The sequence below is a fragment of the Fringilla coelebs genome (assembly GCF_963513975.1).
Source record: "Fringilla coelebs genome assembly, chromosome: 34".
Taxonomy (NCBI): domain Eukaryota; kingdom Metazoa; phylum Chordata; class Aves; order Passeriformes; family Fringillidae; genus Fringilla; species Fringilla coelebs.
In genome coordinates, this window is record NC_140060.1 from 592,857 (window position 1) to 614,198 (window position 21,342).

The following is a 21,342-nucleotide window of genomic DNA, read 5'->3' on the forward strand; positions in this document are numbered from 1 at the left end:
CTCAAAATTGCGGCCGCGAGGGGAAATTTCATCCGGACAAGAGGGTGAGGCCTGGAAGAGGCGGGTGTGGGGGTGCCGTGAGGGGAAGACGCAAAACAGACTTTAAAAAATATTAAAATGTTAAAAAAAGTCCTAAAAAGGGTCAAAATATTAAATTAATCTCTACAAAAGCCGCAAAAAGACGTTTAAAGACAAAATATATTAAAGGAAAAAACGAAAAAGGATCAAAGTCCACAAAATGCACTAAAAAGAATCAAACTCGACCAAAAGATCTAAAAAAGTCTCGAACTCCACATAAAAAACCCCCTAAAATCATTAAAATAACCCTAAAACATTCACAGTACAAAAAAATCTTTTAAAAGAGTGAAACTCTGCAAAAAAGCCCTGAAAAAGCCTCCAAATTAAAAAGAAAATACCTTAAAAATTTCAAATATTTTTAAGAAGGTTTAAAAGGTTTAAAAAATACAGAAAATTCAAAGGAGCCGCATATTTAAACAAATAGAGTCCAAAGTAATCAAAGTTTACAAAAAACCCTCAAAAAAAAAAAAAAACTTAAAAGAAAAATAGCCCAATAAAACTTTACCAAAAAAAAAACCTAAAAAATAATCGAAATAAAAACCCTTTTAAAAAGCTTCGGAGTAATTTTTTAAAACCCTACAAATGTCTCCGAATCGGTAAAAAACCCCCAAAATCTCACAAAAAAATAAACATTAAACGGAAAATGTCTAAGAATAAAACAGAATCTCGACAAAACTCCGAAAATTAAGAAATAAATTTCGAGAGAAGCGAAATAAAAAGAAATAAAATGGAAAAAAACGGAAAAAAACCGCAAATAAAATCCGGAACCCCCTCAGCCTCAAAATGGCGGCGCTTCCGCTTCCTGCCGTACAAGATGGCGACGCCCGTTGACCGCTCAGTGTTGCTTCACAAGATGGCGGCGCACAGAAGGAAATTCCGTACAACATGGCGGCTAAAAGGAACTAAAGCATTGCACGCAGCGTGCGTGCTGACGTCAGTTCCGGGATTTTCCAAGATGGCGGCGCGCAAGGCGCTCCGGCTCGGTGCGTGCCGGGGAAGCATCGAGAAAGTTCCTGAGGGCTGGGGGAGGAGCGGGAAGGGTTAATTAATCAATTAATTAACTGTGGGCGTGGCTTAGGAGGGTTCGGCGCGGTTTAATTGCGGTTTTAATTGGCTGGGCGTGGTTTAAAGGGAGGTGGGCGGGGTTTAATGAGAGGTGGGCGTGGCTTGCGCTGACCGGCGTTGTCTTCCCTTAGCGGAGGTTCAGGCGCGATCGCTCCGCCCATTGCCCCGCCCCCCGCAGCGCATCGGCCAATGGCGAGAGGCGTGAGTAAAGAGGCGTGGCTTCATCGGAAGGGGGGCGTGGTTTCGCCGCGGGGCGTGGCTTAGGGGGAGGATTTGGCGGGAATTCCGCGATTTTCCCGCGGTTTTTGCGGGGATTTGGCGGGAATGGGAATTTCCCGCGCGGTTTTTTCTTTAATTTCTCAAAATTTGGGAAAAATTTGAGGCAAATTCGGGAAATTTGGGGAATTTTGGGGTTTTTTTCCAAAATTTCTTGAATTTTCTCCCCCAATTGTTGGGATTTTCCATCAAATTTTTGGGATTTATTTTCCCAAATTTATTTTCCAAAATTTTTTAATTTTTCCTCAAAAATCTTGAAATTTTTTTCCAAATTCTTGAAATTTTTTCCCGATTTTTTGAATTTCTTTTTCCCCTAATTTTTGAAATTTTTTCCCAAATTTTTGAAATTTTTTCTCCCAATTTTTTTATTTTTCCCCAAATTTTCAATGTTTTTTTTCCCAAATTTTTCCCATTTTTTCCCCAAACATTTGAATTTTTTTCCTGGATTTTTTCAGGGTTTTTCCCCCAATTTTTTTCACCCAAATTTTTGAATTTTTGTCCCCAAATTTCTAAAGTTTTTCCCAAGATTTGGAGTTTTTTCCCAGTTTTTTCCCTAAATTTCTGATTTTTTTCCCCCAAATTTCTGATTTTTTTCCCCCAAATTTTTGAATTTTTTTCACAAATTTTTGAATTTTTTTTCACAAATTTTCGATATTTTTCCTAGAATTTTCAATGTTTTTTCCCAAATTTTTCCCATTTTTTTCCCCAAATTTTTGAAATTTTTTTCCCAAATTTTTGGAATTTTTTCACCTCAAGTTCTGAATTTTTTCCCCCAAATTTTTCAATTTTTTCCCCTAAATTTCTGAAATTTTTTCCCCCAAAGTTTTGAATTTTTTTCCCCAAATTTCTGAATTTGTCCCCCTAAATTTTTGAATTTTTTTTTGCAAATTTTTGAAATTTTTTCGATTTTTTTTTCCCAATTTTTAAAAATTGTTTTCTCTCAAATTTTTGAATTTTGTTTGGCAAATTTTCCACTTTTTTCCCAATTTTTTTAATTTTTTTTTTCCCAAATTTTTCCCATTTTTATCCCCAAAATTTTTGATATTTTTCCCGAATTTTTGGATTTTTTTTCCCCAAATTTTTGAAATTTCTTCGAAATATTTTTCCCAAATTTTTGAAATTTTTTCCCCAAAAATTTCTGAATTTTTTCCCAGTTTTTTCCCCCAAATTTCTGAATTTTTTTTTGCAAATTTTCGATATTTTCCCCAAAATTTTCAATGTTTTTTCCCCAAAATTTTCAATGTTTTTTTCCCCAATTTTTGAAATTTTTCCCCACAAATTTCTGAAATTTTTTCTCCCAAATTTTTTAATTTTCCCCTCAAATTTTTAAATTTTTTCCCCAAATTTTTGAATTTTATTTTTCAAATTTTTGAATTTTTGCCCCACATTTCTGAAATTTTTTTCTCAGTTTTTTTCCCAAATTTTTGATTTTTTCCCCCAAATTTTTGAATTTTTTTTCTGCAAAATTTTGAATTTTTTCCCCCAAATTTCTGAATCTTTTCCCCAAATTTTCGAAATTTTTTCCCAAAATTTTCAATGTTTTTTCCACAATTTTTCCCCCCAAATTTTCGATATTTTTCCCGAATTTTTCGAAGTTTTTCCCCCAAATTTTTGAATTATTTTCCCCCAAATTTTTTTCCCAAATTTTTGCTTTTTTTTTTCACGATTTTTATCCCAAATTTCTGTATTTTTTCCCCAAATTTTATTAATTTTTTTGCCAAAATTTTCGATATTTTTCCCGAAATTTTTAATTTTTTTCCCGAAATTTTGACATTTTTTCCCAATTTTTGATTTTTTTCCCAATTTTTTTCTCCAAATTTTTGAATTTTTTCCACGAAATTTTCGGGTTTTTTTTAAATATTTTTCCCAAATTTTTGAATTTTTTCCCCAAATTTTTTTTATTTTTCCCCCCAAATTTTTGAATTTTTTTCCCAAATTTTTGAATTTTTTTCCCAAATTTTTGAATTTTTCTTTTGCAAATTTTCGATATTTTCCCCCAAATTTTCCACATTTTTCCCAATTTTTTCACGATTTTTCCCGGATTTTTTTTATTTTTTCTCCCAAATTTCTGATTTTTCACCCCCTCTGGATTTTGGGGTGAATTTGGGTGATTTTGGCGTTCCCAGGCAGGGCCTCTCCCCCAGCCCCGCCGGCCCCGGGCCCCTGCGCGACCGCCCCGACTGGAGCCACGCCGGTAACACGGGGGGGGAAAATTTGGGGGGAAAAACGGAGATTTTGGGAAAATTGGGATAAAAATGGGGTGAAAAATGGGAAATTTGGTGTAAAAAATGGGAAATTTGGGGAAAAATGGAATTTTGGGGGGAAAAAATGGAATTTTTAGGGTAAAAATGGGGGTTTTGGGGGAAAAAAAATTGAATTTTTAGGGATAAAATGGAATTTTTGGGGGAAAATATTTGAATTTTTGGGGATAAAAATGGGAATTTGGGGGAAAATTTGGGGGGAAAAACGTAGATTTTGGGAAAATTGGGGGGAAAATGGGGATTTTGGGGAAATTGGGGTGAAAAAAAATGGAATTTTTGGGGAAAAAAATTGAATTTTTGGGGATGAAAATGGAATTTTTTGGGATAAAAATAGGAATTTGGGGGGATAAAAATTGAATTTTGGGAAAAAATTGAATTTTTTAGGGGAAAATGGGAATTTTGGGGATAAAAATGGGAATTTTGGGGGGAAATATTTGAATTTTGGGGGGATAAAAAAGGGGAATTTTGGGGGGGAAAAATTGGGGATTTTGGGGGAAAATGGAAATTTTGGGGATAAAAATGGGAATTTGGGGAAAAATTGGGGGGAAAAACGGAGATTTTGGGAAAATTTGGGGGGAAAAAATGGGAAATTTGAGGAAAAAAAGAGGAAATTGGGAAAAAATTGGGGGAAAAATGGGGAAATTTGGGGAAAAAATTGAATTTTGGAGGATAAAAATGAAATTTTGGGGAAAAAAAATTGATTTTTTGGGTGAAAATTTGGGGGGAAAAACGGAGATTTTGGGAAAATTGGGATAAAAAAAGGGGAAATTTGGGAAAAAATGGGGGGAAAAGGGGGATTTTGGGGGGAAATATGGAATTTTGGAGGATAAAAATGGAATTTTTGGGGTTTAAAATGGGAATTTTAGGGGAAAAAATGGGGGTTTTGGGGAAAAAAAAGGAATTTTGGGGGAAAAAATGGGAATTTTTTGGGAAAAGATGGAAATTTTGGGGGGATAAAAATGGGAATTTTGGGGATAAAAATGGGAATTTTGGGGAAATTTGGGATAAAAAGGGAAATTTGGGAAAAAAATTGAGGGGAAAACGGAGATTTTGGGAAAATTGGGGGGAAAAATGGGAAAATTTGGGGTAAAAAAGAGGAAATTGGGAAAAAATGGGGAAAAAATGGGAAATTTGGGGAAATTGGGGTGAAAAAATTGGAATTTTTGGGGAAAAAATGGAATTTTGAGGGAATAAAAATGGAATTTTTGGGGTAAAAATGGGAATTTTGGGGGGAAATATTTGAATTTTTGGGGATTAAAATGGGAAATTTGGGGGAAAACGGAGATTTTGGGAAAATTTGGGATAAAAAATGGGAAATTTGGAGAAAAAAGGGGAAATTTGGGAAAAAATTGGGGGGGAAATTTGGGGAAAAAAAGGGGATTTTGGGGGGAAAACATGGAATTTTGGCGGATAAAAATGGAATTTTTGGGGTAAAAATGGGAATTTTGGGGAGAAATACTTGAATTTTTGGGGATAAAATCGGAAATTTGGGGGGAAAACGGAGATTTTGGGAAAATTTGGGATAAAAAATGGGAAATTTCGGAAAAAATTGGGGGGAAAAAGGGCGATTTTGGGGGGAAAAAATGGAATTTTGGAAGATAAAAATGGGAATTTTGATGGGGAAAATCAGGGGAAAAAAGGGGAATTTTGGGTTGAAATTTGGGGAATTTGGGGGAGGAAATTGCGGAATTTTGGGAAAAATTAAAAATTGGGGAATTTTGAGGGGAAAGTTTTGGAATTTTGGGGGGAAATTTTTGGAGAATTTTGGGAAAAATTTGGGAATTTTGGGGTAAAATAAAAAATTGGGGAATTTTGGGGGGAAATTTTGGGAAAATTTGGGAATTTTGGGGGGAAATTTGGGAATTTTGGGGGGAAATTTTGGAAAAAATATTGGGAATTTTGGGAGGAAAAATTTGGGAATTTTTGGGATCCCGACCCCGCCCCTCCCCCACCCCCAGACGGGCGCCCCTCCCCCCCCTGGCGGGGGCAACTCCGGAGGAGCCGCGAGAGCCGAGAGCTGGGGGTGAGTGACCAGTATGGACCAGTATGGACCAGTACGGACCAGTATGGACCAGTACGGACCAGTACGGACCAGTATGGACCAGTATGGACCAGTACGGACCGGTATGGACCAGTATGGACCAGTATGGACCAGTACGGACCAGTACGGACCAGTATGGACCAGTATGGACCAGTATGGACCAGTACGGACCAGTATGGACCAGTACGGACCGGTAGGGACCAGTATGGACCAGTATGGACCAGTATAAACCAGTACGGACCAGTATGGACCAGTACGGACCAGTATGGACCAGTACGGACCGGTAGGGACCAGTATGGACCAGTATGGACCAGTATAAACCAGTACGGACCAGTATGGACCAGTACGGGCCAGTACGGACCAGTATGGACCAGTACGGACCGGTATGGACCGGTATGGACCGGTATGGACCAGTACAGACCAGTATGGACCAGTATAAACTAGTACGGACCAGTATGGACCAGTATGGACCAGTATGGACCAGTATGGACCAGTATGGACCAGTATGGACCTATACGGACCAGTATAAACCAGTATGGACCAGTATGGACCAGTACGGACCAGTACGGACCAGTATGGACCAGTATGGACCAGTACGGACCAGTATGGACCAGTATGGACCAGTATGGACCAGTACGGACCAGTACGGACCAGTATGGACCAGTATGGACCAGTATGGACCAGTACGGACCAGTATGGACCAGTACGGACCGGTAGGGACCAGTATGGACCAGTATGGACCAGTATAAACCAGTACGGACCAGTATGGACCAGTACGGACCAGTATGGACCAGTACGGACCGGTAGGGACCAGTATGGACCAGTATGGACCAGTATAAACCAGTACGGACCAGTATGGACCAGTACGGGCCAGTACGGACCAGTATGGACCAGTACGGACCGGTATGGACCGGTATGGACCGGTATGGACCAGTACAGACCAGTATGGACCAGTATAAACTAGTACGGACCAGTATGGACCAGTATGGACCAGTATGGACCAGTATGGACCAGTATGGACCAGTATGGACCTATACGGACCAGTATAAACCAGTATGGACCAGTATGGACCAGTACGGACCAGTACGGACCAGTATGGACCAGTATGGACCAGTACGGACCAGTATGGACCAGTATGGACCAGTATGGACCAGTATGGACCAGTACGGACCAGTATGGACCAGTATGGACCAGTATAGACCATTGCAGACCAGTACAGACCAGTACAAACCAGTTTGGACCATTTTTGACCCAGCCCAGTAACCCCAAAGCCCAAACCAGTAACAAACCCCCCTCCCAGTACAAACCAGTATAAACCAGTAACCCCAAACCCCCTCCCAGTTCATCCCAGCCCCCTCCCAGTATAAACCAGTAACCCCAGAGCCCAAACCAGTACAAACCAGTAAGGGAAAACCCCAAACCAGTAAGGATAAATGCATTCCCAGTTCATCCCAGTAAGCCCAGAGCCCCTCCCAGTTCATCCCAGTAACCCCAAACCCCCTCCCAGTTCATCCCAGTTCATCCCAGTATGGCCCAGTCCCCTCCCAGTACAAACCAGTAACCCCAGACCTGAAACCAGTAAGAAAAACCCCCAAACCAGTACAAACCAGTACAAACCAGTACAAACCAGTAACCCCAAACCCCCTCCCAGTCCATCCCAGTCCCTCCCAGTAACCCTTAAACCCCATCCCAGTATAAACCAGTAACTCCCAGTTCATCCCAGTAACCCCAGAGCCCAAACCAGTAAGGCAAACCCCCAAACCAGTACAAACCAGTACAAACCAGTATAAACCAGTAAGCCCAAACGCCCTCCCAGTCCAAACCAGTAACCCCAAACCCCTCCCAGTTCAATCCCAGTCCCCTCCCAGTACAAACCAGTAACCCCAGAGCCCAAACCAGTAAGGAAAACCCCCAAACCAGTACAAACCAGTACAAACCAGTACAAACCAGTAACTCCCAGTATAAACCAGTTACGTGCCCTGGCCCTGAGCCGCTCCCTGGAGGCCGCCAAGAGCCGGAGGGACCCCGAGGCGCTCCCAGTACAAACCAGTACGGACCAGTATGGACCAGTACGGAGCGGGACGGAGCGGTGAGAGACTGGGAGGGGCTGGGGGGGAACTGGTTTGTACTGGTTTGTACTGGGAGGGGGTTGGGATCAAACTGGGAGGGACTGGGAGGAGGTTTGGGCCTTACTGGTTTATACTGGGATGGGATTTGGGGTTACTGGTTGGTACTGGGATGGACTGGGATGAACTGGGAGGGACTGAGAGGGAACTGGGGGTTACTGGTTTATACTGGTTTGTACTGGGAGGGGGTTTGGGGTTACTGGTTTATACTGGTTTGTACTGGGAGAGGCTGGGATCAAACTGGGATGAACTGGGAGGGAACTGGGAGTTACTGGTTTGTACTGGGAGGGGCTCTGGAGTTACTGGTTTATACTGGGAGGGACTGGGATCAAACTGGGAGGGGGTTTGGGGTCACTGGTTTATACTGGTTTATACTGGGAGAGAACTGGGATCAAAATGGGATGGACTGGGAGGGAACTGGGAGTTACTGGTTTGTACTGGGAGGGGACTGGGATCAAACTGGGATGAACTGGGAGGGCACTGGGGGTCACTGGTTTATACTGGGAGGGAGCTGGGGGTTACTGGGATGAACTGGGAGGGGACTGGGATCAAACTGGGATCAAACTGGGAGTTACTGATTTGTACTGGTTTATACTGGGAGGGGACTGGGAGGGACTGGGGGGGGTTTGGGGTTACTGGTCCATACTGGTCCATACTGGGAGGGCACTGGGATCAAACTGGGAGGGACTGGGAGGTCACTGGGCCTTACTGGTTTATACTGGGATGGGGTTTGGTGTCACTGGTTTGTACTGGGAGGGGTTCTGGGGGTTACTGGTTTAAACTGGGAGGGGGTTTGGGGTTACTGGTTTATACTGGGAGGTGACTGGGCCATACTGGTTTATACTGGGAGAGGCTGGGATGAACTGGGAGGGAACTGGGAGTTACTGGTTTGTACTGGGAGGGGGCTGGGGTCAAACTGGGACGGACTGGGAGGTCACTGGGTCATACTGGTTTGTACTGGGAGGGGGTTTGGGGTTACTGGTTTGGACTGGGGTGGGGTTTGGGGGTTACTGGTTTGTACTGGTTTGAACTGGTTTGAACTGGTTTGGCCTCTGGGGTTACTGGGAGTTACTGGTTTGTACTGGGATGGACTGGGAGGGGTTTGGGGGAACTGGTTTGAACTGGTTTGAACTGGTTTATACTGGTTTATACTGGTTTATACTGGTTTGAACTGGTTTATACTGGTCGATACTGGTTTATACTGGTTCATACTGGTTTATACTGATTTGAACTGGTTTATACTGGTTTATACTGGTCCATACTGGTTTATACTGGTTCATACTGGTTTATACTGGTTTGAACTGGTTTATACTGGTTTATACTGGTCGATACTGGTTTATACTGGTTCATACTGGTTTATACTGGTTTATACTGGTCCATACTGGTTTATACTGGTCTGGGCCTGCTGGGCGTGGTCTAACCCCTCTCCCCTCCCCCCACAGGTGATCAGGCCCCGCCCCTGCTGGAAGCTCCGCCCACTTCCGGCCGCAGGAGCCTAGTTAATGGAAATTTATGCAAATGAGATGCAAAATAAAAACGGCGATGTCAGCGCAGACGGGACTGGTGGTTACTGGTTTATACTGGGAGGGAACTGGGAGGGACTGGGAGGGGCCTGGATGTGGCTCTAGCCACGCCTACCTCGTTAATATGTAAATTTATGCAAATTAGACCTGGGGGAATATCAATTTGGGTAATGATAATTGGGACTGGGGGTTACTGGTTTGTACTGGGAGGGACTGGGAGGGGCCTCTGAGCGACCTCATTGATATGCAAATCTATGCAAATGTATGCAAATGAGAGTCAGAACTGACCAGCGACCCCAGAACCCCTCCCAGTATAAACCAGTACAAACCAGTACAAACCAGTGCCCTCCCAGTATAAACCAGTACAAACCAGTGCCCTCCCAGTATAAACCAGTGACCCCCAGTGCCCTCCCAGTATAAACCAGTGACCCCCAGTGCCCTCCCAGTATAAACCAGTACAAACCAGTACAAACCACTGACCCCCAGTGCCCTCCCAGTATAAACCAGTGACCCCCAGTGCCCTCCCAGTATAAACCAGTACAAACCAGTACAAACCACTGACCCCCAGTGCCCTCCCAGTATAAACCAGTGACCCCCAGTGCCCTCCCAGTATAAACCAGTACAAACCAGTACAAACCACTGACCCCCAGTGCCCTCCCAGTATAAACCAGTGACCCCCAGTGCCCTCCCAGCATAAACCAGTACAAACCAGTGCCCTCCCAGTATAAACCAGTACAAACCAGTGACCCCCAGTGCCCTCCCAGTATAAACCAGTGACCCCCAGTGCCCTCCCAGTACAAACCAGTGACCCCCAGTGCCCTCCCAGTACAAACCAGTACAAACCAGTGACCCCCAGTGCCCTCCCAGTACAAACCAGTACAAACCAGTGACCCCCAGTGCCCTCCCAGTACAAACCAGTACAAACCAGTGCCCTCCCAGTACAAACCAGTGACCCCCAGTGCCCTCCCAGTGCCCTCCCAGTCCAAACCAGTAACTCCAAATCCACTTCCCAGTAAAACCAGTATGGCCCAGTCCCCTCCCAGTTCCCTCCCAGTGCAAACCAGTAACTCCAAACACCCTCCCAGTTCCATCCCAGTCCCTCCCAGTTCCCTCCCAGTACAAACCAGTGACCCCCAGTTCCCTCCCAGTGCAAACCAGTAACCCCAAAACCCCTCCCAGTCCCTCCCAGTCCCTCCCAGTCCCTCCCAGTCCCTCCCAGTCCCTCCCAGTTCCCTCCCAGTCCCTCCCAGTTCCCTCCCAGTCCCTCCCAGTCCCTCCCAGTCCATCCCAGTCCATCCCAGTCCCTCCCAGTTCCTCCCAGTCCATCCCAGTCCCTCCCAGTCCCTCCCAGTTCCCTCCCAGTCCCTCCCAGTCCCTCCCAGTCCCTCCCAGTCCCTCCCAGTCCCTCCCAGTTCCCTCCCAGTCCCTCCCAGTTCCCTCCCAGTCCCTCCCAGTCCCTCCCAGTCCATCCCAGTCCATCCCAGTCCCTCCCAGTTCCTCCCAGTCCATCCCAGTCCCTCCCAGTTCCCTCCCAGTCCCTCCCAGTTCCCTCCCAGTCCCTCCCAGTCCCTCCCAGTTCCATCCCAGTTCCCTCCCAGTCCCTCCCAGTTCCCTCCCAGTCCCTCCCAGTTCCCTCCCAGTCCCTCCCAGTCCCTCCCAGTCCATCCCAGTCCCTCCCAGTTCCCTCCCAGTCCCTCCCAGTTCCCTCCCAGTCCCTCCCAGTCCCTCCCAGTCCATCCCAGTCCATCCCAGTCCCTCCCAGTTCCTCCCAGTCCATCCCAGTCCCTCCCAGTCCCTCCCAGTCCCTCCCAGTCCCCTCCCAGTCCCTCCCAGTCCCTCCCAGTCCCTCCCAGTAACACCAGTTTGCCCAGTTTCGATTTCCTCTGCATCCCAGTTCCCTCCCAGTTCCCTCCCAGTCCCTCCCAGTCCCTCCCAGTACAAACCAGTCCAAACCAGTTCGGATTTTTTTTTTTGTGAATTTTTTTTTTTTTTTATTTTTCCGATTCCGGAGCCAAAAAAAAAAAAACAAACCCAAAAAAAACCAAAAAATTCCCAAAATTCCCAAAATTCCCAAAATTCCCAAAATTCCAACCCCGGCAGGGGGCGGGGCCAGCGCTGAGGCCACGCCCCCTTTGCTCCCCACCGAGGGGAGGGGCTGGAGAGGGAAGGGGGCGTGGTCTGAGGAGAGGGGGCGGAGCCGAGTCTCACCTGGAAAGAAAAAGGGGGCGGGGTTAGAGGGGAACTGGGAGGGACTGGGATGGACTGGGAGGGACTGGGAGGGACTGGGAGGGACTGGGAGGGACTGGGAGGGACTGGGAGGGACTGGGATGGACTGGGAGGGACTGGGAGGGAACTGGGAGGGACTGGGAGGGACTGGGATGGACTGGGAGGGAACTGGGATGAACTGGGAGGGATTGGGAGGGACTGGGAGGAACTGGGAGGGAACTGGGAGGGACTGGGAGGGACTGGGAGGGAACTGGGAGGGACTGGGAGGGACTGGGAGGGACTGGGAGGGACTGGGAGGGAACTGGGAAGGACTGGGAGGGAACTGGGAGGGACTGGGAGGGAACTGGGAGGGACTGGGAGGGAACTGGGATGGATTGGGAGGGACTGGGAGGGGGTTTGGGGTTACTGGTTTATACTGGGATGAAACTGGTTTGGCCTTTTCCCTTACTGGTTTGTACTGGGATGGGACTGGGATGAACTGGGACCAAACTGGGATGGACTGGGAGGGGGTTTGGGCTCACTGGGATGGACTGGGATGGGGTCTGGGGTTACTGGTTTGTACTGGTTTGTACTGGTTTGGGCTTTTCCCTTACTGGTTTGTACTGGGAGGGGCCGGGGGGGGTCGGGGGGGGTCCATACTGGTCTGTACTGGTCTGTACTGGTCTGTACTGGTTTGTACTGGTTTGCTCACATGGTCTGGGGTGAGAAGAGCCCCGAGAGCGTCAGACACTGCGAGGCCAAATTCAGCGCCGGGCTCAGGGCTGGGGGAGGGGCGAGAAACGGGGGGGGAGGGGTCAGGGGGGCCCAAATCCCGAAATTCCCGAAATTCCCAAAAATTCCCAAAAATTCCCAAATCCCCAAAATTCTCCCAAAATTCCCTAAAATTCCCAAAATCCCCCAAAATCTTCCAAAATTCTTAAAATTCCCAAAATTCTCCCAAATCCCCAAAATTCTCCCAAAATTCCCTAAAATTCCCAAATTCCCCAAATCCCCAAAATTCCTGAAATTCCCTAAAATTCCCAAAATCCCCAAAATTCCCTAAAATCCCCCCAAAGCCCCAAAATTCCCAAATCCCCCCAAATTCCCCAAATTCCCAAAATCCCCCCAAAATTCCCAAATTGCCACATCCCCAAAATTACCCCAAAATTTCCCCAAAATTCTCAAATTTCTCCCAAAATTCTCCAAAAATTCCCCAAAAATTCCCCAAAAATTCCCGAAATTTCCCAAAATCCCCCAAATCCCCAAAATCCTCCAAAATTCCCCAAATCCCCCCACATTCTCCCCAAAAAATCCCCAAATTTTCCTCACAATTCCGAAAATCCCCCAAATCCCCCAAATTCTCCCAAAACCCCCCCAAAATTCCCCAAAATCCCCCCAAAATTCCCAGAATTCCCCAAAATTCCCCAAATCCCCCCAAATTCCCAGAATTCCCCAAAATTCCCCAAAATCCCGCAAATCACCAAAATCCTCCCAAATTCCCAAATCCCCCCAAATCCCCAAAATTCCCAAAATCTCTGAAATTCCCCGAATTTTCCATAAAATTTTCCCAAAAAATCCCCAAATCTTCCTCACAATTCCTAAAATTTTCCCCAAATTTCCCTCCAAAATTTCCAAAAATTCCCCAAAATTCCCCCCCCCTCAAAATCCCCTCCCCCACCCCCCGATTTTGGATCCCTCCCCTCCCCCAACCCCCCCTCCTCCCCCCCCAAATCCCCAATTTCGGGGTTCTGCCCCTCCCCCACCCCATGCTCGGTTCCCTCGGCCCCTCCCCCACCCCTTTACCCCCTATTAAGCCCCTCCCCCATCCCTTTAGCCCCTCCCCCATTCTTTAGCCCCGCCCCCTTACCTGTGAGCGCGGCCGGGTTTAGCCCCACCCCACCCCTTTAACCCCTCCCCCTTTAGCCCCATCCCTTTAGCCCCGCCCCCACCCCTCTAGCCCCGCCCCCTTACCTGTGAGCGCGGCCGGGTTCAGCCCCGCCCCCATCCCTTTATCCCCATCCCCCATCCCTTTAGCCCCTCCCTCTCCCTCTAGCCCCGCCCCCCCTCTAGCCCCGCCCCCTTACCTGTGAGCGCGGCCGGGTTCAGCCCCGCCCCCAGCGGGGTCAGGGCCCCATCCCCCACCCCCTTAGCCCCTCCCCCACCCCTCTAGCCCCTCCTCCACCCCTTTAGCCCCTCCCCTCCCCCCTTAGCCCCGCCCACCCCTCTAGCCCCGCCCCCTCACCTGTGAGCGCGGCCGGGTTCAGCCCCTCCCCACCCCTTTAGCCCCGCCCCCCCATCTCTAGCCCCGCCCCCAGCCGTACCTGTCAGCGCGGCCGGGTTCAGCCCCGCCCCCAGCGGGGTCAGGGCCCCGTTCAGCTGCTGCAGCGCCGCCTGGGCGGGGGCGGGGAGCTGCAGCCCCGAGCCTGGAGAGGAACCCAAAAACACCAGAATTCAACCCAAAATCGGGGTCAGGGACACCAAAAACGGCCAAATTCAGCCCAAAATCGGGAACACCAAAAACACCAGAATTCAACCCAAAATCGGGAACACCCAAAACGGCTGAATTCAACCCAAAATTGGGAACACCCAAAACGGCCGAATTCAGCCCAAAATCATCCCCAGAAACCCCAAAAACGGCCGAATTCAGCCCAAAATCGGGAACCCCAAAAACGGCCGAATTCAGCCCAAAATCGGGAACACCAAAAACGGCCGAATTCAGCCCAAAATCACCCCCAGAATCCCCAAATCCGCCCGAATTCAGCCCAAAATCGGGGTCAGGGACACCAAAACCGCCCCAATTCAGCCCAAAACCACCCCCAGAAACCCCAAAAACAGCAAAATTCAGCCCAAAACCACCCCCAGATTCCCCAAAACCGCCCAAATTCAGCCCAAAATCGGGGTCAGGAACACCAAAAACCCCCAAAACCGCCCAAATTCAGGGTCAGCCACCCCAAGAACCACCCCCAAAACCCCAAAACTTCCGAAATTCAGCCCAAAATCGGGGTCAGGGACACCAAAAACCTCAAAAATCAGCCCTGGAAACCCCAAAAATGCCCGAATTCAGCCCAAACTCGGGGTCAGCCACCCCAAAAACCCCGAAGTCACCCACAGAATCCCCAAAACCGCCCCAATTCACCCTAAAATCGGGGTCAGGGACACCAAAAAACCCAAAAATCACCCCAGAAACCCCAAAAAGGCCCCAATTCAGCCCAAAATCACCCCCAGAAACCCCAAAAATGCCAAAATTCAGCCCAAAATCGGGGTCAGGGACGCCAAAAACCTCAAAAATCACCCCAGAAACCCCAAAACCGCCCGAATTCAGCCCAAAATCTGGGTCAGGGACACCCAAAATCACCCCCAGATTCCCCAAAACCACCAGAATTCAACCCAAAATTTGGAACCCCCAAAACCGCCCCAATTCAGCCCAAAATCGGTGTCTAGAACCCCAAAAAACATTCCCAAAACCCCAAAACCACCCCAATTCAGCCCAAAATCGGTGTTGGGAACCCCAAAAACCCCAAAAATCAGCCCTGGAAACCCCAAAACCGCCCAAATTCAGCCCAAAATCACCCCCAGAAACCCCAAAACCGCCAAAATTCAGCCCAAAATCAGGGTCAGGGACACCCAAAATCACCCCCAGATTCCCCAAAACCGCCAGAATTCAACCCAAAATTGGGAACCCCCAAAACCGCCCCAATTCAGCCCAAAATCGGTGTCTGGAACCCCAAAAACCCCAAAAATCATCCCTGGAAACCCCCAAAACCGCCCAAATTCAGCCCAAAATCGGGAACCCCAAAAACGCCCAGATTCAGCCCAAAACCACCCCCAGAAACCCCAAAACGGCCCAAATTCAGCCCAAAATCGGGGTCAGGGACACCAAAAACCCTAAAAAAGAGCACCGGGAACCCCAAAAAAGCCCAAATTCAGCCCAAAATCGGGGTCAGCCACCCCAAAAACCCCAAAAATCACCCGAGAAACCCCAAAAACGGCAGAATTCAACCCAAAATCGGGAACACCGAAAATGGCCCAAATTCAGCCCAAAATCACCCCCAGAAACCCCAAACCCGCCAAAATTCAGCCCAAAATCGGGGTCAGGGACACCAAAAACCCCAAAACACCCCCAGAAACCCCCAAAATGCCCAAATTCAGCCCAAAATTTGGGCCAGGGACACCAAAAATCCCCAAAAACACCCCCAAAAACCCCAAAACCACCCGAATTCAGCCCAAAACCTCCCCCAGAAACCCCAAAACCGCCCCAATTCAGCCCAAAATCAGGGTCAGGGACACCCAAAATCGCCCCCAGATTCCCCAAAACCACCAGAATTCAACCCAAAATTTGGAACCCCCAAAACCGCCCCAATTCAGCCCAAAATCGGTGTCTGGAACCCCAAAAACCCCAAAAATCATCCCTGGAAACCCCCAAAACCGCCCAAATTCAGCCCAAAATCGGGAACCCCAAAACCGCCCGAATTCAGCCCAAAATCGGGGTCAGGGACGCCAAAAACCCCACCTGAGACACCCCAGATCCCCTCCCAGGTGTGCCCAGGTGTGCCCCCAGGTGTGCCCAAACCCCCCCAGGTGCCCCCAGCTGTGCCCAGGTGGCCCCAAACCCCCCCAGGTGCCCCCAGGTGTGCCCAGGTGTGCCCAGATGTGCCCAGGTGTGCCCAAATCCCCTCCCAGGTGCCCCCAGATGTGCCCAGGTGTACCCCCAGGTGTGCCCAGGTGTGCCCAGGTGCCCCCAGGTGTGCCCAGGTGTGCCCAAACCCCCTCCCAGGTGCCCCCAGGTGCGCCCAGCTGCCCCCAGGTGTGCCCAACCCCCCTCCAGGTGTGCCCAGGTGTGCTCAAATCCCCTCCCAGGTGCCCCCAGGTGTGCCCAGGTGTGCCCAGGTGCCCCCAGGTAACCCCAAAATCCCCATTTTTCACCCAAATTTCACCGGGTTTTTTTCCCTCTGCCCCTCCCATCCCCTCCCAGGTGCCCCCAGGTGTGCCCAGGTGCCCCCAAATCCCCTCCCAGGTGTCACCAGGTGTATCCCAGCTGTGCCCAGGTGTGCCCAGGTGTGCCCACGTGTCCCCAGGTGTGCCCAGGTGTGCTCAAACCCCCTCCCAGGTGTACCCAGGTGTGCCCAGGTGTGCTCAAACCCCCTCCCAGGTGTGCCCAGGTGTGCCCAGGTGGCCCCAAATCCCATTCTAGGTGCCCCCAGGTGTGCCCAGGTGCCCTCCCAGGTGCCCCCAGCTGTGCCCAGGTGTGCCCAGGTGTGCTCAAATCCCCCCCCAGGTGTGCCCAAATCCCCTCCCAGGTGTGCCCAGCTGCCCCCAGGTGCCCCCAGCTGTCCCCAGGTGTGCCCAGGTGCCCCCAGGTGTGCCCAGGTGCCCCCAGGTGTGCCCAGGTGTGCCCAGGTGTGCCCAAATCCCCTCCCAGCTGTGCCCAGGTGTGCCCAGGTACCCCTAGGTGTGCCCAAACCCCCTCCAACCCGTGCCCAGGTGCCCCCAGCTGTGCCCAGGTGCCCCAAATCCCCCCCCAGGTGTGCCCAGGTGTGCCCAGGTGCCCCCAAGTGTGCCCAGGTGTATCCCCAGGTGCCCCCAGCTGTGCCCAGCTGTGCCCAGGTGTGCCCAGGTGGTCCCAAATCCCCTCCCAGCCGTGCCCAGGTGCCCCCAGGTGTGCCCAGGTGTCCCCAGGTGCCCCCAAGTGTGCCCAGGTGTGCCCAAATCCCCTCCCAGGTACCCCCAGGTGCCCCCAGGTGCCCCCAGGTGTGCCCAGGTGCCCTCCCAGGTGCCCCCAGGTGCCCTCCCAGGTGTGCCCAGGTGCCCCCAGGTACCCCCAGGTGCCCCCAGGTGTGCCCAGGTGTGCCCAAACCCCCTCCCAGGTGCCCCCAGGTGTGCCCAAACCCCCTCCCAGGTACCCCCAGGTGTGCCCAGGTGTGCCCAGGTGCCCCCAGGTGTGCCCAGGTGCCCCAAATCCCCTCCCAGGTGTGCCCCCAGGTGCCCCCAGCTGTGCCCAGCCGTGCCCAGGTGTCCCCCCAGGTGCCCCCAGCTGTGCCCAGGTGTGCCCAGCTGTCCCCAGGTGAGCCCCCAGGTGTCCCCAGGTGTGCCCAGGTGGCCCCAAATCCCATTCCAGGTATGCCCAGGTGCCCCCAGGTGTGCCCAGGTGTGCACAACCCCCTCCCAGGTGCCCTCCCAGGTGTGCCCAGGTGTGCCCAGGTGTCCCCAGGTACCCCCAGGTGTGCCCAGGTGTCCCCAGGTACCCCCAGGTGTGCCCAGGTGCCCCCAGCTGTGCCCAGCTGTGCCCAGGTGCGCCCAGGTGGCCCCAAATCCCATTCCAGGTGTGCCCAAATCCCCTCCCAGGTGCCCCAAACCCCCTCTCAGCCGTGCCCAGGTGCGCCCAGGTGCCCCCAGGTGTGCCCAAACCCCCCCCCAGGTGTGCCCAGCTGTCCCCAGGTGTGCCCAGGTGAGCCCCCAGGTGCGCCCAGGTGTGCCCAGGTGCCCCCAGGTGTCACCAGGTGTATCCCAGCCATGCCCAGGTGTGCCCCCAGCTGCCCCCAGGTGTGCCCAGCTGCGCCCAAATCCCCTCCCAGCTGTCCCCAGGTGCCCCCAGGTGTGCCCAGGTGTATCCTCAGGTGTCCCCAGGTATGCCCAGGTGCCCTCCCAGCTGTGCCCAGGTGCCCCAAATCCCCCCCCAGGTGTGCCCAGCTGCCCCCAGGGGTGCCCAGGTGTGCCCAGGTGGCCCCAAATCCCATTCCAGGTGTGCCCAGGTGTGCCCAGGTGTGCCCCTCCCTCTCACCTTCGGCCAGCTTGGCCATCAGCTGCAGCCTCCCGGCCGCCGTGCCCAGCTCGGGGTCGTCCCCGCAGGTGAGCGGCGCCGTGATGCCCGAGGCGGGCGGGGCCGCGCCAGGTGCTCCAGGCCCCGCCCCCTCGGGGAAGGTGACGTCGGTGGCGCCGTCGGGGCGCTCGCTCACCTGGCCCACGCGCATCGGCCGCCCCGCCAGCTCGAAGCCGTTGAGCTGCTCCAGCGCCCGCCGGGCGCACTCGGCCTCCTGGAACTGCCCAGGTGGGCGCAGGTGGGCACAGGTGGGCACAGGTGAGGGAAAAATGGGGAAAATCCACCCAAAACCCACCCAAATCCACCCAAAAATGGGGAAAATCCAACCAGAAATGACCCAAATCCACCCAAAATTGACTTAAATGGACCCAAATTCCAGCCCAGGTGGGCACAGGTGGGCACAGGTGAGCACAGGTGAGGGGGAAATGGGGAAAATCGGCTCAAAAATGGGGAAAATCGGCCCAAAAATGACCCAAATCCACCCAAAATGGGGTTAAATGGACCCAAAATGGGGTTAAATGGACCCAAAAACCAGCCCAGGTGGGCACAGGTGGGCATAGGTGGGCACAGGTGGGCACAGGTGAGGGGAAAATACCCAAAAATGACCCAAATCCACCCAAAATGGGGTTAAACGGACCCAAATTGCGGTTAAATGGACCCAAAATGGGGTTAAATGGACCCAAAATGGGGTTAAATGGACCCAAAATCCACCCAGGTGGGCACAGGTGGGCACAGGTGGGCACAGGTGGGCACAGGTGAGGGAAAAATACCCAAAAATGGGGAAAATCGGCCCAAAAATGGGAAAAATCCGCTCAAAAATGACCCAAATCCACCCAAAATGACCCAAAACCCACCCAGGTGGGCACAGGTGGGCACAGGTGGGCACAGGTAAGGAGAAACAGCCCAGAAATGGGAAAAATCGGCCCAAAAATGGCCCAAATCCGCCCAAAATGGGGTTAAATTGACCCAAAATGGGGATAAATGGACCCAAAATCCACCCAGGTGAGCACAGGTGGGCACAGGTGAGGGGAAAATGGGGAAAATCCGCACAAAAATGACCCAAATCCACCCAAAAATGGAAATAATCTACCCAAAAATGGCCCAAATCCACCCAAAATGACCCAAATTCAACCCAGGTGGGCACACGTGGGCACAGGTGAGGGAGAAACAGCCCAAAAACGGGGAAAATCGGCCCAAAAATGACCCAAATCCGCCCAAAATGGGGTGAAATGGACCCAAAATCCACCCAGGTGGGCACAGGTGGGCACAGGTGAGGGAAAAATGGCACCAAACCACGCGAAAATGGGAAAAAAACGCACAAAAATGGCCCAAATCCAGCCCCAGGTGTGCCCAGGTGTGCCCAGGTGTATCTCAGGTGTATCTCAGGTGTGCCCAGGTGTATCTCAAGTGTGCCCAGGTGTATCTCAGGTGTGCCCAGGTGTGCCCAGGTGTGCCCAGGTGTGCCCAGGTGTGCCCAGCTGTTCCAGGTGTGCCCCCAGGTGTGCCCAGGTGTGTCCAGGTGTGCCCTGCTGTGCCCCCAGGTGTGCCCTGGTGTGCCCAGGTGTTCCAGGTGCCCCCAGGTGTGCCCAGGTGTGCCCCCAGGTGTGCCCAGGTGCCCCAGGTGTGCCCCCAGCTGTGCCCAGGTGTATCTCAGGTGCGCCCAGGTGTGCCCCCAGGTGTGCTCAGGTGCCCCCAGGTGTGCCCAGGTGTATCTCAGGTATGCCCAGGTGTTCTAGCTGTGCCCCCAGGTGCCCCCAGGTGTTCCAGGTGTGCTCAGGTGCCCCCAAGTGTGCCCAGGTGTGCCCCCAGGTGTGCCCAGGTGTGCCTTCAGGTGCCCCCAGGTGTGCCCAGGTGCCCCCAGGTGTTCCAGGTGCCCCGAGGTATGCCCAGGTGTGCCCAGGTGTATCTCAGGTGCCCCCAGGTGTGCCCAGGTGTGCCCAGGTGTGCCCCCAGGCGTTCCCAGGTGTATCTCAGGTGCCCCCAGGTGTATCTCAGGTGTGCCCAGGTGTGCCCAGGTGTGCCCAGGTGTATCTCAGGTGCCCCCCAGGTGTATCTCAGGTGTGCCCAGGTGTGCCCAGGTGTATCTCAGGTGCCCCCAGGTGTGCCCAGGTGTGCCCAGGTGTGCCCAGGTGTATCTCAGGTGTATCTCAGGTGCCCCCAGGTGAGCCCAGGTGTGCCCAGGTGTGCCAGGTGTGCCCAGGTGTGCCCAGGTGTGCCCAGGTGTGCCCAGGTGTATCTCAGGTGTGCCCAGGTGTGCCCAGGTGTGCCCAGGTGTGCCCAGGTGTATCTCAGGTGTGCCCAGGTGTGCCCAGGTGCCCCAGCTGTGCCCCCAGGTGTGCCCAGGTGTGCCCAGGTGTATCTCAGGTGTGCCCAGGTGTATCTCAGGTGTGCCCAGGTGTGCCCAGGTGTGCCCAGGTGTGCCCAGGTGTATCTCAGGTGTGCCCAGGTGTGCCCAGGTGCCCCAGCTGTGCCCCCAGGTGTGCCCAGGTGTGCCCCCAGGCGTTCCCAGGTGTATCTCAGGTGCCCCAGGTGTATCTCAGGTGTGCCCAGGTGTATCTCAGGTGTGCCCAGGTGCCCCAGCTGTGCCCCCAGGTGTGCCCAGGTGTGCCCAGGTGTGCCCTCACCGTGATGAAGCCGTAGCCCTTGGACTGCCCCGTGTCCGGGTCCCTCATCAGGACGATGGAGTCGATCTGGGGGAGGGGCCACAGGTGAGCGTGGGGGGCGTGGCCTCACCTGAGCCCACCTGGCACAGGCCACGCCCCCTTCCCGAGCCCCTCCCCCCCACGCCCCCGAACCTGGAACGGCCCCAAATTCACCCAAAATTCACCCAAAATTGGGAAATTGACCCAAAATTGACCCCAAATTCACCCAAAATTGGGGAAATTCACCCCAAATTCACCCAAAATTGGGGAAATTCACCCCAAATTCACCCAAAACTGGGAAATTGACC

General features: G+C 51.8%; 2 protein-coding genes across 4 annotated transcripts; one reads left to right on the forward strand and one right to left on the reverse strand.

Moving 5' to 3' along the window:
• The first annotated feature begins 118 nt into the window (after positions 1 to 118).
• Positions 119 to 9,412, forward strand: MRPL52 (mitochondrial ribosomal protein L52). 3 transcript variants are annotated; one of them, XM_084224225.1, is made up of 6 exons: positions 878 to 1,061; positions 1,275 to 1,344; positions 3,546 to 3,613; positions 5,639 to 5,703; positions 7,692 to 7,810; positions 9,290 to 9,412. In XM_084224225.1, the coding sequence occupies exons 1-6, from the start codon at positions 893 to 895 to the stop codon at positions 9,291 to 9,293; spliced, it is 495 nt and encodes a 164-aa protein (XP_084080351.1). In that variant the 5' UTR covers positions 878 to 892; the 3' UTR covers positions 9,294 to 9,412. The 3 variants fall into 3 exon arrangements, with proteins under 3 accessions (XP_084080353.1, XP_084080352.1, XP_084080351.1); XM_084224226.1 differs by lacking the exon at positions 7,692 to 7,810 and having other exon boundaries at positions 127 to 1,061; positions 9,290 to 9,406; XM_084224227.1 differs by lacking the exons at positions 5,639 to 5,703; positions 7,692 to 7,810 and having other exon boundaries at positions 119 to 1,061; positions 9,290 to 9,400.
• A 1,956-nt stretch (positions 9,413 to 11,368) lies between these two features.
• Positions 11,369 to 21,089, reverse strand: RBM23 (RNA binding motif protein 23). The gene is made up of 5 exons (XM_084224170.1): positions 21,017 to 21,089; positions 18,354 to 18,612; positions 13,897 to 13,998; positions 12,288 to 12,357; positions 11,369 to 11,578 (listed from the first exon to the last, which is right to left on the reverse strand). The coding sequence occupies exons 1-5, from the start codon at positions 21,062 to 21,064 to the stop codon at positions 11,575 to 11,577; spliced, it is 483 nt and encodes a 160-aa protein (XP_084080296.1). The 5' UTR covers positions 21,065 to 21,089; the 3' UTR covers positions 11,369 to 11,574.
• Between the last annotated feature and the right edge of the window lie 253 nt (positions 21,090 to 21,342).

Bases quoted from the DNA above. Each gene is read 5' to 3' on its own strand.
- RBM23 (XM_084224170.1), bottom strand. From the start codon at position 21,064: ATGAGGGACCCGGACACGGGGCAGTCCAAGGGCTACGGCTTCATCACG. The intron at 18,613-21,016 runs GTGAGGGCACAC...CCACCTGGGCAG, and splicing joins AGGGCTACGGCTTCATCACG to TTCCAGGAGGCCGAGTGCGC. The intron at 12,358-13,896 runs GTACGGCTGGGG...CCCCTCCCCCAG, and splicing joins GAACCCGGCCGCGCTGACAG to CCCTGAGCCCGGCGCTGAAT.
- MRPL52 (XM_084224226.1), top strand. From the start codon at position 806: ATGGAAAAAAACGGAAAAAAACCGCAAATAAAATCCGGAACCCCCTCA. The intron at 1,345-3,545 runs GTGAGTAAAGAG...TGGCGTTCCCAG, and splicing joins ATCGGCCAATGGCGAGAGGC to GCAGGGCCTCTCCCCCAGCC. The intron at 5,704-9,289 runs GTGAGTGACCAG...CTCCCCCCACAG, and splicing joins GCGAGAGCCGAGAGCTGGGG to GTGATCAGGCCCCGCCCCTG.